Source organism: Eptatretus burgeri, chromosome 15 (assembly GCF_056783735.1).
Source record: "Eptatretus burgeri isolate ZD-2024b chromosome 15, Ebu_testis_v1, whole genome shotgun sequence".
Taxonomy (NCBI): domain Eukaryota; kingdom Metazoa; phylum Chordata; class Myxini; order Myxiniformes; family Myxinidae; genus Eptatretus; species Eptatretus burgeri.
Window position 1 is genome coordinate 52,924,607 of NC_140975.1, and position 15,027 is coordinate 52,939,633.

Genomic DNA, 15,027 nt, shown 5'->3' on the forward strand with positions numbered 1-15,027 from the left:
TAAATCCAGGCCAGACAGGTTAGGTGTGTGTGTGTGTACCTCTAGGGCAGACAGCTTAGAATACAGGCCAAACCCTATTATTTGTCCTTCATGAACTCCAGATACTTTTGTATCCCATAAAATGTTTTTTTTTAGTTTATCTGGAAGTTGCATTCCAGATAAGGTGTTGTCATCACGTACAGTCAGTCCATCTCCTTTTTCAACTTCTCCGGCCAAACCGCTGGACCAATCCTGCTGAAATTTGGCAACAACCTTCCTCTCCTGACTGGTAACAGGAACTATCAAGGTCGTTCCGGTCACGTGGCTTTTAGTAGGTCAAAATGGCCGACAGTAAATTTCTTCAAAAATCTTCTTCAGACCTACCAGTCAGAATGCTACCAAATTTGGGTTACATTAGGACAGGGTCCTGATGTTAAATTGTGGATGCCATGCTGATCACATGACCGGAAGCGTGTCAAAATGGCGGTCCCGCAAATTCCTTTAAAAATCCCCTTCTCCTGATCCACTAGTCAGATTGCTACAAACTTTTGGGTTCCAACATTAGGCCAGGGTAGGCATGTTAAGTTGCCGGTCATTCTGATCACATGACCGGAAGTGTGTCAAAATGGCTGACTTGGTCAATTTTTGGGGGAAATCGCGTAAATTCCTTCAAAAATCTTCTCCAGACCCACCCAGTAAGAATTCTACCAAATTTGGGTTGCAACATTAGGCCCAGGGCCCAGATAAGCCACAGGTCCAGTGGTCACATTTTTTTGGTCGTTATATATTTTTGATTATCCTATTTTTTGGGGCATTCAATAATTTTGTTGTGAATGTACCTGGAAGTTAAAAATTCAATAAACTTTTGTAATTAAAGAAATTGCATTTCAATGCATAATATTACATTTGCACAAGGCAGCGAATGTTGTCGACACAGCAGTCGGTTTCAAACAGTACTTACCTGGTGGACCTTTGTCTCCACATGTTAGCATGGTTCTTCATTCACATTCAGGACAAAGCTGTGGAGTAGCATCATCGGATAAGGGTACAGCTGTGCCCTCTGCTGGTTAGGGCAGGAATTTGTAATTTGTTCATGGTGCCGGCGGTAGCTTGCCTACTCTTCACGAAGGACACCATGGGATCTTCCACATCCAACAACGAACGATGGTGGATCAGACACCAGCTTAACACCCATCCGAGGGGCCGGCACACATTGCATCACCCTGCCTGTGAAACGCCGGGATGACAGTTTTTTGCTGGGTCAGGATTCAAACCCAGGCAAGACAGTTTAGAGATCAGTGTGTGTACCTCCAGGCCATCGTTGTCAGCCCGTTAGCATGGTTACAGGATATTTAAAGAAATACATCATGTAACTTCATCAAGCATTCTCGTTTTTCTCGCCAATAAGTCATCGTTTGTAACTCTTGCATCAATCACACATCTCAAATTGGTTTCTCTACATGCAATATGATTCAAAACCAGCAAGTTACTTTGATGGCTGACTGATGTGTAATTATTCCATTAATATAAAATGAACATCCTTTATTTTGAAATTACGGTAACAGGGAAGACTGATTACGGTAACATCCTTTATTTTGAAATTTGACCTTAAAAAAAAAAAAATTTGAAGCCTTGGCACTTATTTGACCAGAAATGAACCAATCATCTCATAAACAGTCGGTTACAATGCACGTAGATGGACAGACTGATCATTTCCATCTTGCAGGAGTCAAATATGAACTATCAAGCCGTTGCAAATTATTATGAAAGCTTTCAGGATGTTGCTTCGAAATGCAATCGTTGACTACATTGCATAACGTCGTGTTAAATCAAGCTGAAAAAAAATAATCTGACTCGTGGTTGCATGGTAGTGATAATTGAGAATTTTTTGCACATTCATGTAAAGCATACATTTCATCACGATTTTCAATGTCAAGACAAATTGCTGCTGCAGCGATGCATTGTGCAATGGTTATTGGTTAAGATTGTAAGAATATGTTCTTGGGCAAAAGCACCTCAAACTAGATTAGAACAAGCAAGTTAATTCTGAAAACCCCGTCGAATCAGAAAATTCATTGCACAACTGTCACTGCACTGAAACAACTGCACACGCTCGGATCTTGATTCGTGGATCAAAGCAAACAAGATAAATGCAACTTGCTCTGATCCACAAACCCAAAATCAAGCTATTGTGCACCGCAGGATAGCATAAGAGGTACGCACGCTTGCCTCTGGGCTATCTGGCCTGCGTTTGAATGTCGACACGACTACACACCCATCCTTGTGTTTCGCAGGCAGGGCGAGGCATCAATAAGCCGGACGTTAAGCCGGGTATCCTGTCTGCAAACGTTAGCCGGACGTGAAAGATCTCCGGGTGTCTTTCGTGCAGAAGAGGCGAGTTATCGTCGGCACCCTGAACAAATTACAGATCCCTGCCTTGATTCACTACTCGGAAGTTAACGGCAAACCATCCAGGACAACCCTTTGCCAAGAGCCTGCTTCGAGAGAACCGACCGTCTGTCAAGTGTCCGGAAATGTTGATGATGTGCATCGCGCGTGAAAATGTGAGAAAGGAATGAGATATATGAAACATCATCTATTTCTCGACGAGCAATATTCTTTCAGATCACAATTAAGTAAACACAGTTATAATTAAAATTAATAACCTGGAACGTGATAACCAAAAAAGTAATCATTGCAACAAACTTTTGTCAAAACCATCTCGATCTGATAAGCCCAATTCTTTGCTCCAAGTTACTCCATTATTATTATGATTGCTATTATTAATAATAATGTTATCAAGAATAGAAAAATCAACATACGCTTAAGTTTTTCTGATCGCTTTCCAGCAATGTGCTCCAATTGCTTTATTTCGACGCTCATGGATCTGTCGTGTGCGTTTCAAAACACGTTTTTAGTTTCTACACTTATTTTGCTGAAATTACTTCCTTTTTGCCATTGTCCCATCGTGAACACCCCGACACTGAAATATACATCACCGACACATGTCCGTAGACATTCTGTACAAATTAAACTCTGCACTCCAAATTTACACTTGCATATAATATGAATAAGGTAAACATAAATAACCTGGTTGCAAACTCCTGAGTACCAAAATAAAATGTGTTACACAAAGCAGTGGGTGGATTATTTTGAAAGCTATTGATAAATTATAAAATTAACCAAGAAAGAAAATGTCCATTTCCCATTGAAGACGATGGTCGACGGACGGAGCGTGTGATACTATGGAATAACGACAGCAGAAACAAGAGAAGGCACAGAAGATAGCTGTTTGACCAATTAAGTGCTAGCTTAAGCCTGCACCGCTGATGGCCTGAGGATGTAACTTTCCATTTCTTGGTTATAAATGGCCAAAACCAATTGGCTTCACCTCCACCAGAAGTCCAGAAAGGATTGTAGTTCAAGCAGGAAGAAATGAGGGTTTCTGTAACAAAATGTGAACGTTATAACACAGACAGCTCACATTTGAAAATGGACAAGTTGCTTTTTTAGAGGTTCTGGGTTTAACCAAGTGTGTGATACTCCTCAATCGGTTGGAAAAATGATGTAAGTTTTACAACCCAAATTTGTATGTAAATCGGAGGAAATGTTATGATACAGTGACCTGTATGTACCTTCATTGTTGGCTTACGCATAACTGATTGTTGGCGAGGCTCAGGGCAAGGTAGAGCATCCTGTTTCCGTGTTGGGTGAAGCTGAGACCTTTCAGCCAAGGGCTTAGAAGGTCTGGTGCTGAGCAAGGCTGAGCAGACCTGGAGAAGAGGACATCATCAGGTGTGGTTTAACCTTATTAGCCTGTGCACCCGAAGCGTAAAGCGGGCTTTAGCAATTGATTCATGTCCGTCTGTATGTCTGTCGTGTCGGTTTATGATCGAGGAACGGCTTATACAAATTGAATGATATTTTGAACACGAATCGGAGCATGAATAGGAAGTCGTCTTTTGTTTTGCAGTACTATGGCTCTGAATTTGTCCCGATCGCACATATACAGAGAGGGGTGAGACAATATTTTTACTATGTCTGCCTGTCTGGCAGTCAAACAAAACTGAAAATAATTCCAAACAGGAAACTTACTATTTTTAAAGATGTTATAAAGGACACAAACAACAGGCAAGAAAAACTAATGTAGAGGAATAGACACTGGGGGAAACCCAGGATTGATTTATTTATACACCTTTAAACCTCTTTAAACCTTTACTAAAATTTATTTTAGGGAAAAGCAGCTTGAAAAATTATCCCCGTGTGGGGGTGACGGTCATCTCTATAATACCACAAGTTCTCAATGTTCAGTTCAGGTAACTGCGAAACAGTCAAAACTAACCGTTTAGATTGAAATAGTTCACAGAGATACACAAGGATAATACTAATAATCCGGGAAAAAATATGTCGTTGGGTATCACTCATTGACCTCTACCCACATACCAAATTTCATCAAGATCGGAAGTAAAAAGTTTTCTTTGTACCGGGAGGTGTTTTTGACCATCTTCCAGGTTACGTGGTGGCCAAACGGGACGGAAATTCAAAAATCTGTCCGGTTAGATACAAGATAATATTTTTTACTATCATATTCAATAAAAAGTTGCCGAATATCTTGTAGAATGGCAGACGAGATAGGTTTTGAAAATGGCAATTTTTATAACTTACGTGACCTCGTGACCTCGGCCCTGACCTTGAACCCGGACAAAAGTTATATCGTTGTGCAACACTCATCGACCTCTACCCACATACTAAGTTTCATCAAGATCGGAATGAAAAATTGTTGACGGACGGACGTACGGACATCTGGTCCGGCTTTATTAGGTCATCTCGGTAGAGATAACCTAAAAATTAATCACCACATTTTAACAAACGATTTTTTAATCTTAATATCCCACCACTACACGACCAAGGGAAAATGTCCAAATCCTTAATTTGGGCTTACATTACCTCAATGTCCATGGTTGGGCGTGAAGTGAGACGAGATGTGTTCACCGGACGTGGCAAATAGCTGCGTCCTGTTTTGGTGCCGCTGACCACCTCAGGTGTTAATGTTGCCCGGCTTGGCTGAGGCCCATGGTCTATAGGCCGAGGCATTTCCTTGGCAAGGGACACTTCCCTTCGTTTTGCGTGTCTTTCCAGAATGACGGTCATGTTTGGTCTTGGTGGAGTGGGAGGGGGCAGTCGGGGGTGAGGTGGTGGTGGCGGTTTTCGTTGAGAGAGTCCAGTTTTTGATGCTGTCCCACCCTCTCTTACTACTACGTGGCATATAGTTATTGATGATGTTGAGGTGTTATTGAGTTCTTTATCTTTATCGTTTTCCATAATCTCATCTGTCGGCTGATTATTTGGTGCTGCAGTCGATAGTTCCTCACATCTGTAAAACAGACACGTATATCAATTATATGCAGACAATTATATTTACAAAAGCAAAATAATTTCCCATATGTATTTGCTTGCCAGAGAGGGACTGCGTGCAAAACAAACGGCAGCACACTGAGCTGAGCAGGTGAAACCAAAAGGACATGCGTCTGAAGACACGTGACGAACAGGTGGCAACTGAGATGGTGCTCACTGCAGGTTATCAATATTATCTCAACTAGTGCGTGACCGTACGTGGGTGGCCGTACGTGGAAAAAAAAGAAACTTTCAAACCACATGCCAGAAACAACAACCACACAGGCCGTTCCTTCGCTCTCGTAAACGACGACTGGATTGGGGCATTGTGTTTATCCATAAATGCGCATAAGAAATCGAGAAATTATTATAATACAGTAAGTCATCACTGTCCGGAAGTTCGTACGTTGTAACCCATAATGGGGAACGCGCTCTAACTTGGCCATAACTTGGGAACCACTTGTCCGATTAATTTCAAACCTTGAAAAGGCAAACAAACAGAGATTGCTGGAATTATAGATAAAAGATAGATACTGTGGGTGCAAAACACCAAGCAACGTGTCCTGTCATTGGTAACTGAGGATCTCTTCCCCAACGGCCACGCCTACGCAGCAACATGTCCTGTCATTGGTAACTAAATGGCGCCCTTTCCCCATCGGTCACACCTACGCAGCAACGTGTCCTGCCATTGGTTTGGTAAATAAATGGCCATAACTTGGGAACCACTTGTCCGATTATAAATATCAAACCTTGAAAAGGCACATACTCAGGTCCCCAGCAATATACCTGGCAAGTTTCAGTTAGATTGGACCAGCAGTTGTCGAGAAACAGTGGTCATAGACAGACAGACAGACAGACAGACACGCACGCACACACACATTGCTGGAATTACAGATAGATGATGGCCACCCCTTCACAAACATGCAATACAACACTCCATCAGACACAAGGCAATGCTCTCGTGAATTTGGGGAAACAGATTACAAGGAAACAGATAAGAAGATGCATTTGGTCCATCGTGCCCATGTTATGTCTACCTCTCATTAACCTATCAGTTTTCTTATCTTTCATTCACTCAAATACCATTTTCAACACTTAGATGGGAGCAAGTAATCTCCAAACTTTTATCCAACATGTCACTTGTCCCTGGGATACGCACTTACCTTTGGGCTGTCTAGTCTGGGGTCACTTCTGGACCTGACTCTTAAACCGTCGGATTTCTGATTCGCAGGCATGGTGTTGCATCATAAAGTGCACCGCCTCTGTGTAGGACATTAAGCTGGGTGTCCCATCTGCTAGCATTAGCCGGTGGACGTTGAATATCCCAGGGTATCTCTTGTGAAGAGTGGTTATCGCTGGCATCGTGAACGAATTACATTCCTGTCTTAAAATTAGAGGGGCACTGCATCATTGGCACAACCATGCTCTGTAACAATGATGTTCCTTGCAGCCATAGACTGCACATGAGAGAAGAAGAAGAATAAAAGACCCAACATGCTGTTTGAAGCGCTTCGTGTTGTGTTCTTTGCGATACGTGCCATATAGAACAAAGTTGGCCAGTGCATACCATCCCAAATCTGCCGTTAAAAATTTGAACGTGCTGTCTTCGACCAATGGAATGCCTGCACCTTTGGCCAATGGCTGAACCCCATTAGCCATCGAGGAAAGCGAGAGTTGGTGGATCTCAACAGCTGCGTGAGGATTCAAGGAGTACAAGTCTTTGTCAAGTCTGACAATGTATGTAGACCGTCTTTTAGAGAAGAGGAAATGTAAACAACATCAATAAACATGATCTTTGCAACATGGTGATCAGTATATGTCCACCTTACCATGCACACCATCATCATTAACTTGCATATCCCAATTTAACATCTAGGCTTAGTCTGCGTAACAGCACGTGATGGCCATCTCTTCAAAAAAATTTTTTTAAGCCTGCTATCCACAATGTAACACAAGGTAAATATGGATGGGAAAGACTCCTTTATCATTATGCCTCAATAAATGTAGATGGGACTCAACCTAGAAGACCTTTGTCTGTAGCTCATTGGAGTACTGCCTTCCTCTATGTGCTGACTCCCAGCATCACATCTCTCTCTTGGATCCCGTAGAATATAAAGCTCAACACTATTGGGATCTCACACGATGAGGTTGAATCACAAGGTCTGTTGCTCTCACATTGCAGGTAGGTCGTTGGAATCTTTTATTTTTTTTTTCTTTTTAAAACCACCTCTCCTCCGGCCTTGCTCCATTTTGACCTCTCGACCCTCTGACCTTCCCCAGAAACTCAGAGGACACATGTATTCTTCCAGCATGTCCATCCTGGTTAAACACACAGAATCCAGGCTAATTGCACAACGAAACTGTTTTGTTCCTCACTTATCCCGTTTATGGAACCACCTTCCAGAAGCCGTTCCATCTCACTCTTCCCTTGAGATATTCAAGAAAGTGGTGCATCATCTGGTCTAACCCTCTTGGCAGGTTGCTTTGTTTCATCCCCTCCCATTTCTTCTCTTTTCCTGTTTGTTCATTCCAGCTCCACTGTCAGTTTATATCCTCCATTCACCTTGTTCTTCTATGAGCCTCGATCTATTATGGCAAAAAAGAAAAGGGAAAAAAAATCGTCAGGCTAGCATGTGCAGGATAGGGATGGCACCAAGGGTCTGAAGACTTGGACTTTCGTCCTCCTGCACAGGTACCGACGGCACCACACCCCATGATCCAGTGAATCCATGACTCCCCACACATCAGTGAAGCCCCTGCCGAAACTCTCAGCTAATCTGGCCTGACCTTCATTCAATCTGAATACGTTGAACTTTTAGGCCCTGTCACACCTTGACGATTTAGCCAGCGTATGTCGAGGTATGAAAAATTTGTCTAAAACGCTGGCACACGTCGAATACGGTATGGGTAAATTTTGTAAACGTTAAGAGCATGCTGGCATACATTGTAGTACGCTGGCATACGTCGTATTACGCTGGCACACGTCGAATACGTATGGGTAAGTTTTGTAAACGTTAAGAGCATGCTGGCATACATCGTAGTACGCTGGCATACGTCATATTACGCTGGCATATGTCGTACGCTGGCATACGTCATAGTACGCTGGCATACGTCGTAGTACGCTGGCATACGTCGTAGTACGCTGGCATACGTCATAGTACGCTGGCATACGTCGTAGTATGCTGGCATACGTCGTAGTACGCTGGCATACGTCGTATTACGCTGGCACACGTGGAATACATATGGGTAAGTTTTGTAAACGTTAAGAGCATGCTGGCATACATCGTAGTACGCTGGCATACGTCGTATTATGCTGGCATACGTCGTACGCTGGCATACGTCATAGTACGCTGGCATACGTCGTAGTACGCTGGCATACATCGTAGTACGCTGGCATACGTCATAGTACGCTGGCATACGTCGTAGTACGCTGGCATACGTCGTAGTACGCTGGCATACGTCATAGTACGCCGAGCTGTTAGACAAATTTTCCATGCTTGAAATTTTTCGACGTATGCCAGCGTATGACTCACACGTTCCGCATCACGCTGGCCATAACATGTAGGCACGTTACGCGATCGTTGACACACGTCAACAACACGCTCAGCATTCGTTGATATAAGTTATCTATATGTTATCGAAACGTTCTGTGTACGTTACTAATACGTTATGCATACGTCCAACTCGTTATGAATACGTCCAAAACTGGGAAAAAACATCAATAGTTCAGCGTACGCCGGCGTTTTACATACATTTTGATACCTTGCCATACGCTGGCTAAAACGTCAAGGTGTGACAGGGCCTTCAGGGCAGGACGTTACCCTTTATTCATCGTAAACAAGAAACTCGATAATGTTCCCATAGAAATGTATGAGGCTAATTACTAATTAGCCTCCATGCACACTTCCTTTCATCCTTCTTACCTGCCCTCTTCCTCCCACCCAAGCAGTGGAGTGGTGCTCAAGTCGTCACAGCTGCTGCCATCTCCCGATGACAGTGCGCAATAGAGTCCCAACGTGCTCGCCTCCAATTCTCCAAAATACCCAACTGTTCTTTGGTTATTCATGGTCTCTGAAGTTGCAGATTCATCACACGCAGCCAGGTTTGTTTTGCATCTTAAAGTACTTTGTGGGGTAAATTTGAGTTTGTTTGAGGAAGAATGTTTGCCAACATCGTTGTAGAGACTTTCGAGGACTTGAGATGTGCGAATTTCATCGCGTTCCTGCATTAGAGCAGATTCTCCTCCAACGCTGCTGCTGCTGCTGCTGTACTCACCTGTGTAAGTTTGAGGTCTGTCACATTTCAAAGCAATTTGTTGCTCCCTCTCTGAACATTCACATTTTTGTGTCATCTCAGAATCTGTAGTATCTAGAACATTTCCATTTTCCATGTCATCGGCCCAGCTCGTCTTTGCAGGAGAGCATGTTGAACATGAAGTTCCTCGAGCAGCATGACTCGACAAAAGATGCCCCTTGCATTGATGATCCCAGCGGTGGCCAGTGTCAAATTCAAAACCAGAGCCACCACTCTCTTCCTCTTCTTCATCATCATCATCATCCTCATCATCATCATCATCATCCCAGCTTTCTGATTCTGAGCTGATACTACCATCTAAATCAGGGTCATCAATGCTGAGTGAATCTGAACCAGTGTCAACGTCGGTGGCATCCTCTTCCAGAGCCGCCATTGTTGCTGCTCTCTCCCTCACCCTTTCTCCATGCTCCTCATCCTCTTCAGAGAGAATGGATGCAGCTGAAATATTGACAATCATGCTGATGCTCACATCCTCAATAAGTGAGCAGGATGTTGGAATACCTCCTTTTTTTGGCACACTCACTGCAATGCTACAAGCCAATTCTTCTCCTCCATTACATTTACTGTCTTCGTACCATGACGAGTCATCTGACAGTGAATTTTGAGCATTAACTTCATCTTTCTCGTCATTGCATCCTCTTTCACCATCTGAAGCTTGCTCCAGCTGTCTTATAAGCTGCAGCGTTGCTCGACTCAAGTCACCATGGCAATAATCCTGAGCCACCCCACTATCAACTCTTTGGCTAGCTATTGCTGATTGAGACGAAGACAAGCAATGAGCCTCATCCTCCATGAAAGCTATTTCGGATGAGGAGCACATAGAATGACTAGCTGTGCATTCACTTCTTGGTGACAGTGCACCAGAATCCTGACTTTGTAGATCCTTCTCTGGTTTTGAAAACACGTCGCTATTACTGTTGCAGCGTGCCTCTTCATGTATCACTTCGTCTTCAAACTTTTTCAAATGCAGAGATAAACCTTCTGAACGACTCACGTCTTTCTCCAAGTTTTCTTCTTCCATGAGCCACAGCCCAGGAAGTGGCGGAGACACAGGTGTGCTTAACTGGAGGATGGCACAAAGTTCTCGACCTGCAGATGGTGAAGGAATGTCCAAATCAGATGCTGAAGAAAGTGCTTCGTCATCAGTGATTTTGCTTTTATCTCGAAAAGTCATTTCAAAAGCCTGACCAAAGTCGGTCTCATCCCACTCGAGATATTCGTCTGTCAACGTTTGTATTTTCAATGAATATGCAGCTCCATTCTGGTGGAGAGAGAAACAAAGACAGTGTTGCAAAGTATCCATGGAGGGTCATTGTGTATTCCAAGCTCATCTATCTGGGAATACTGTCTCATTAAATTATAGAGTATTTTTGGAGGTTAAAGTAGCTCTGGTAATATTAGTACTGTAGTAAGAGTATTCAATTGAGAATCAAGAACAAAGTTGTGCAATTATATAAATGTTCGATGAACAATAAAATGCACTTGCCCTGTCGGCATGCCAGCGACGTAGCTGATGCTCCCAAAAAGCTGCTTGAAGCACAATAGCCTCCCAAGAACGCTGCAAACTTTGCGAGGCCCTTTCAGCTAGGCCCAGCAGGCCTGGGGCACCGTGCAGATGTCCAATAAGCCGAAGCAAAGCAGCTACGCCCTTTCGCTGTTGGCTTATTTCTGTACGCAGGATCTGGTTGGAGTAAAAGAAGCATATAGAGGTACAGTAAACCCCCGTTTATCGCGGGGGTTACGTTCCAAACCCCACCGCGATAAGTGAAAATCCGCGATGAATGGATTCCTCCCCAAAACACATTTTAAACACGTTTTAAACTCAATTAAACACATAAAGAAAACATTTGCAAGCATAAAAATGTACAGAAAATAATAATAATGGAATAAAAAACAGTGAAAACACATTTTAAACTCAGTATGGTAAACTCAGTAACGTTGCAAGGTTGCCAGATCGGGTTCGAGGTGCTGGAGATCGACTCGTCTGGTCTGGTCGGCTTGGCAGTGATCGGGTTCGAGGTGCTGGAGATCGACTCGTCTGGTCTGGTCGGCTTGGCAGTGATTGGGTTCGAGGTGCCGGAGATCGACTCGTCTGGTCTGGTCGGCTTGGCAGTGCTCGGGTTCGAGGTGCCGGAGATCGACTCGTCTGGTCTGGTCGGTTTGGCAGTGATCGGGTTCGAGGTGCCGGAGATCGACTCATCGGGTCTGGTCGGCTTGGCAGTGATCGGGTTCGAGGTGCCGGAGATCGACTCATCTGGTCTGGTCGGCTTGGCAGTGATCGGGTTCGAGGTGCCGGAGATCGACTCGTCTGGTCTGGTCGGCTTGGCAGTGATCGGGTTCGAGGTGCCGGAGATCGACTCATCAGGTCTGGTCGGCTTGGCAGTGCTCGGGTTCGAGGTGCCGGAGATCGACTCGTCTGGTCTGGTCGGTTTGGCAGTGCTCGTCCAACCACAGCAAACCTTTTCCTTCCCGAAGCATATCTAGCACCTTAACCTTCTCCTGGAGCGTCAGGACCTTCCTCTGGTGCTTCGGTTCCTTGCCAGAAGCCTTAGAAGGTGCAGGGCGTTTGGGCGGCATTGTAGGGCTTGGAGAAAAAAACGTAGAAAATATTCGAAGTTCACAAGCGAAACTTTGTCTCGTGCGTTGTGTGACTGGTCGAGCGCCACGCGTTATAATTTATATTTTATTTATTATTACCGCGATATACCGGGGGAATCCGCAGAAAAAATTAGTGAGGTTCCAAGGGAAAACCCGTGATGAACCGGGGGTGCGATAGGTGAACCGCGATATAGCGAGGGATCACTGTTATTTACATCAAAATTAAAAGATTTGAATTTCACGCCTTTCATCAGGAGTCACGGGGCCGGTGACTTCTGGTTGAATGGTCGGGGGAGTGCTCATCACACTCCACATGTTTCGATTTTCCCACCGATCACATCAAGTGCCTTCTAGTTAAATGGTTTGCATTAGCGGGAACATTTGTGTGGGTGGCAGACAGACGGTTGTTCTGTGCGGTTTTACCGTGTGAGACATAATCTGCTCACCATGACAGTCAGGAGGTGCGTCTGATATATATAGTTCTGGCTTCTACGGGGTAAGAGAGTCACTGTCATAGTGCAAGTCCAGTTTGATCATCTCAGAGACACCTGCTGAGCACACCTGTCCACAGTGTTATAGGAGATTCCGAGCAATATTGCCTCATTAGTCAGATTTATTTATTTTTTGTTTACATAGACGAGGCTCGTATGAGAGCGAACACACGACATACAACAAGGGGGGCATGAGACAAGAGGGGTGGGAGAGGGAAGGACAAAACATTGGGGAACAGAGACATTAGGAGATCTGTGGAAGGGAGAGGGATGGGGTGGTGAACACGGGGAATAGAAGATGGACATTACAGGGACTTTCAGGAAGAAAAGCAGGGAATTTGAAGGAGATAGATTTGGGGTGGATTAACGGGGGTAGAAAAGATCGAGGATTTGGATGGGGGATGATAAGAGGTGGTGGTGAACAGCTGTTTTGAAGGCCTGGAGAGAAAAATGGGATTGAAGAGAGTGTGGGAGTTTATTCCAAAGGCAGGAAAAAAGAGGAATGAAAGAGTGAAGGTGAGCAGTGATTTGTGATTTTGGTAGTTTTACCAGAAGGGGGTTGTTAGCGGACCTTGGGCACCCTGCGGAAATATGGTGGGGGGGGACAGAGTCACAGACAGAGCAGGGAGGGCGAGACCAGAGAGGAGATGGTAGAAGACAGAAAGAACATCGACCTGCCTGCGGTGAGAGAGTGAGAGGCCCAAAGACTCAGCCTCATCGTGGGAGATACCAATGATCCTAAATGCCTTGGTTTCCACTGCGTGGAGCCAAGAAAGTTGAGAGGCAGGAGTACCAGGCAAGAGGGGAGATAACTCTGGGATATGAGACTTTGAGAGGAAGGGGGAAGAACAGGTAAATGAGGTCGAGAGGAAAGAGAAGTATCAGTGTGGGGACCAGAGAGAAGGAAGGGAGGTGTATGTGGGATAGGGGAAAAGGGGGAATGAAATATATTTTTTTACTGTAAAGATAAATATTGTGACTTGGAAGTACTTTGTTCAAGTCATGATTTTAAGATTTGAGTTAAGGTCAAGGTCATGAGTTATTTGCAGTCTATCATGAGTATGTTTCAAGTCACTAAAAAATCTCACCTCTAGTTTTGAGATTTGTGCTTTAAGGTCTTGCTCGAGCTTAGAATGGTCTGCCAAGCAGGCTCTCAGAGAAAGTAGATCTGCATCTCGTAGCCAGGTACGCAGTTTGCCCACCTTTCGTGACAGACTTTCAGATGTGGGAAGTGTTAATGATTCCTGTTCTACAGCCACCTGGATGGTCACTTCTGATGCTGGGGCCTGCACCAGAGCAGATGCAAGTGCCACACAACAAAATGCAACATGATATTCAATTTGCAGAGCTCCATTTGTGGATATCAAATGGTATCGCACTGTGATCAGCCATTCAAGTCAGCATCTCGTTGAAGGGCATTTTAAAGTAAACTTTATATTTAAAGTAAACTTTATATTTAAAGTAAACTTTACATACATTTATAGGGCCAAGAATGAATGTGGTCAAGTCTTAAGTGCACCCACCCACCGGCCTTGTTACCTCTTTGGGGAGCACAAGATGTGAAGTCGACATTTCGATCTGCTCTGCAGCGTCTGCGGCGACGTTGCTGTTCATCAGCTGCCGCAGATTTTCCCATTGATCTCTGACGTTACGCAAAGCCTCTTGAAGTTCTGCACGCAAACGATCGTAATGAACTTTTCAGTTATAAAATAAAAGTTGCTTCATTCTGCAAAGATGTTTGAATCAAATCAGTTTGGTTGAGGATGATAAATCGGCAAAGAGAGCATTGGATTGAGGAGATGAAATGCTACTGAGAACCTGCTTTCAGATCCCATTAAATACTCACTTTCAATGTTATGTCTACAATAATGTAAAAATTTAGTCCACTGAACAATAGCACCGGTCGTCTGAAAAACAACATCACAGCTTCGGCTGTAAAGAAAAAGAAAACACTTCCTGGAATATAAATTTTTAAACCATAATCTTGCTTGGAATGATGGACATGCAGGCTGGCAGGATGGCCTCGACTCCTCGAGATACGCACACTCGCCCCTAAGCTGTCTAGCCTGGGTTTGAATCCCAACCCAGCTATAAACTGTCATTCTGGTGTTTCACAGGCAGGGTGATTCATCGGTGTGTGTCGTCCCTCGGACGGACGTTGAACTGGGCGTCCTATCTACTGGCATTAGTTGGTGGACGTTAAAGATCCCACGGTGTCCCTCGTAAAGAGTAGGCGACCTATCACCGGCAC

The 15,027-nt window shown here is 44.3% G+C and overlaps 1 protein-coding gene across 4 annotated transcripts in view; it reads right to left on the minus strand.

Annotated features, from left to right (window-relative positions):
- LOC147012174 (uncharacterized) overlaps positions 1-15,027 on the minus strand; it is a 62,858-nt gene continuing 47,831 nt past the window's right edge. The window contains exons 10-16 of one of the 4 annotated variants that reach the window (XM_085855945.1): positions 14,316-14,446; positions 13,865-14,062; positions 11,174-11,368; positions 9,297-10,948; positions 4,927-5,353; positions 3,615-3,752; positions 1-3,424 (exon numbers count right to left, since the gene is read on the minus strand). In XM_085855945.1, the coding sequence (XP_085712071.1) occupies positions 3,401-3,424; positions 3,615-3,752; positions 4,927-5,353; positions 9,297-10,948; positions 11,174-11,368; positions 13,865-14,062; positions 14,316-14,446 (2,765 nt within the window). In that variant the 3' untranslated portion in view covers positions 1-3,400. Of the gene's footprint in view, positions 3,425-3,614; positions 3,753-4,926; positions 7,960-9,296; positions 10,949-11,173; positions 11,369-13,864; positions 14,063-14,315; positions 14,447-15,027 lie in introns of those variants that run through there. The other 3 variants (XM_085855946.1, XR_015051490.1, XM_085855947.1) reach the window with 3 other exon arrangements.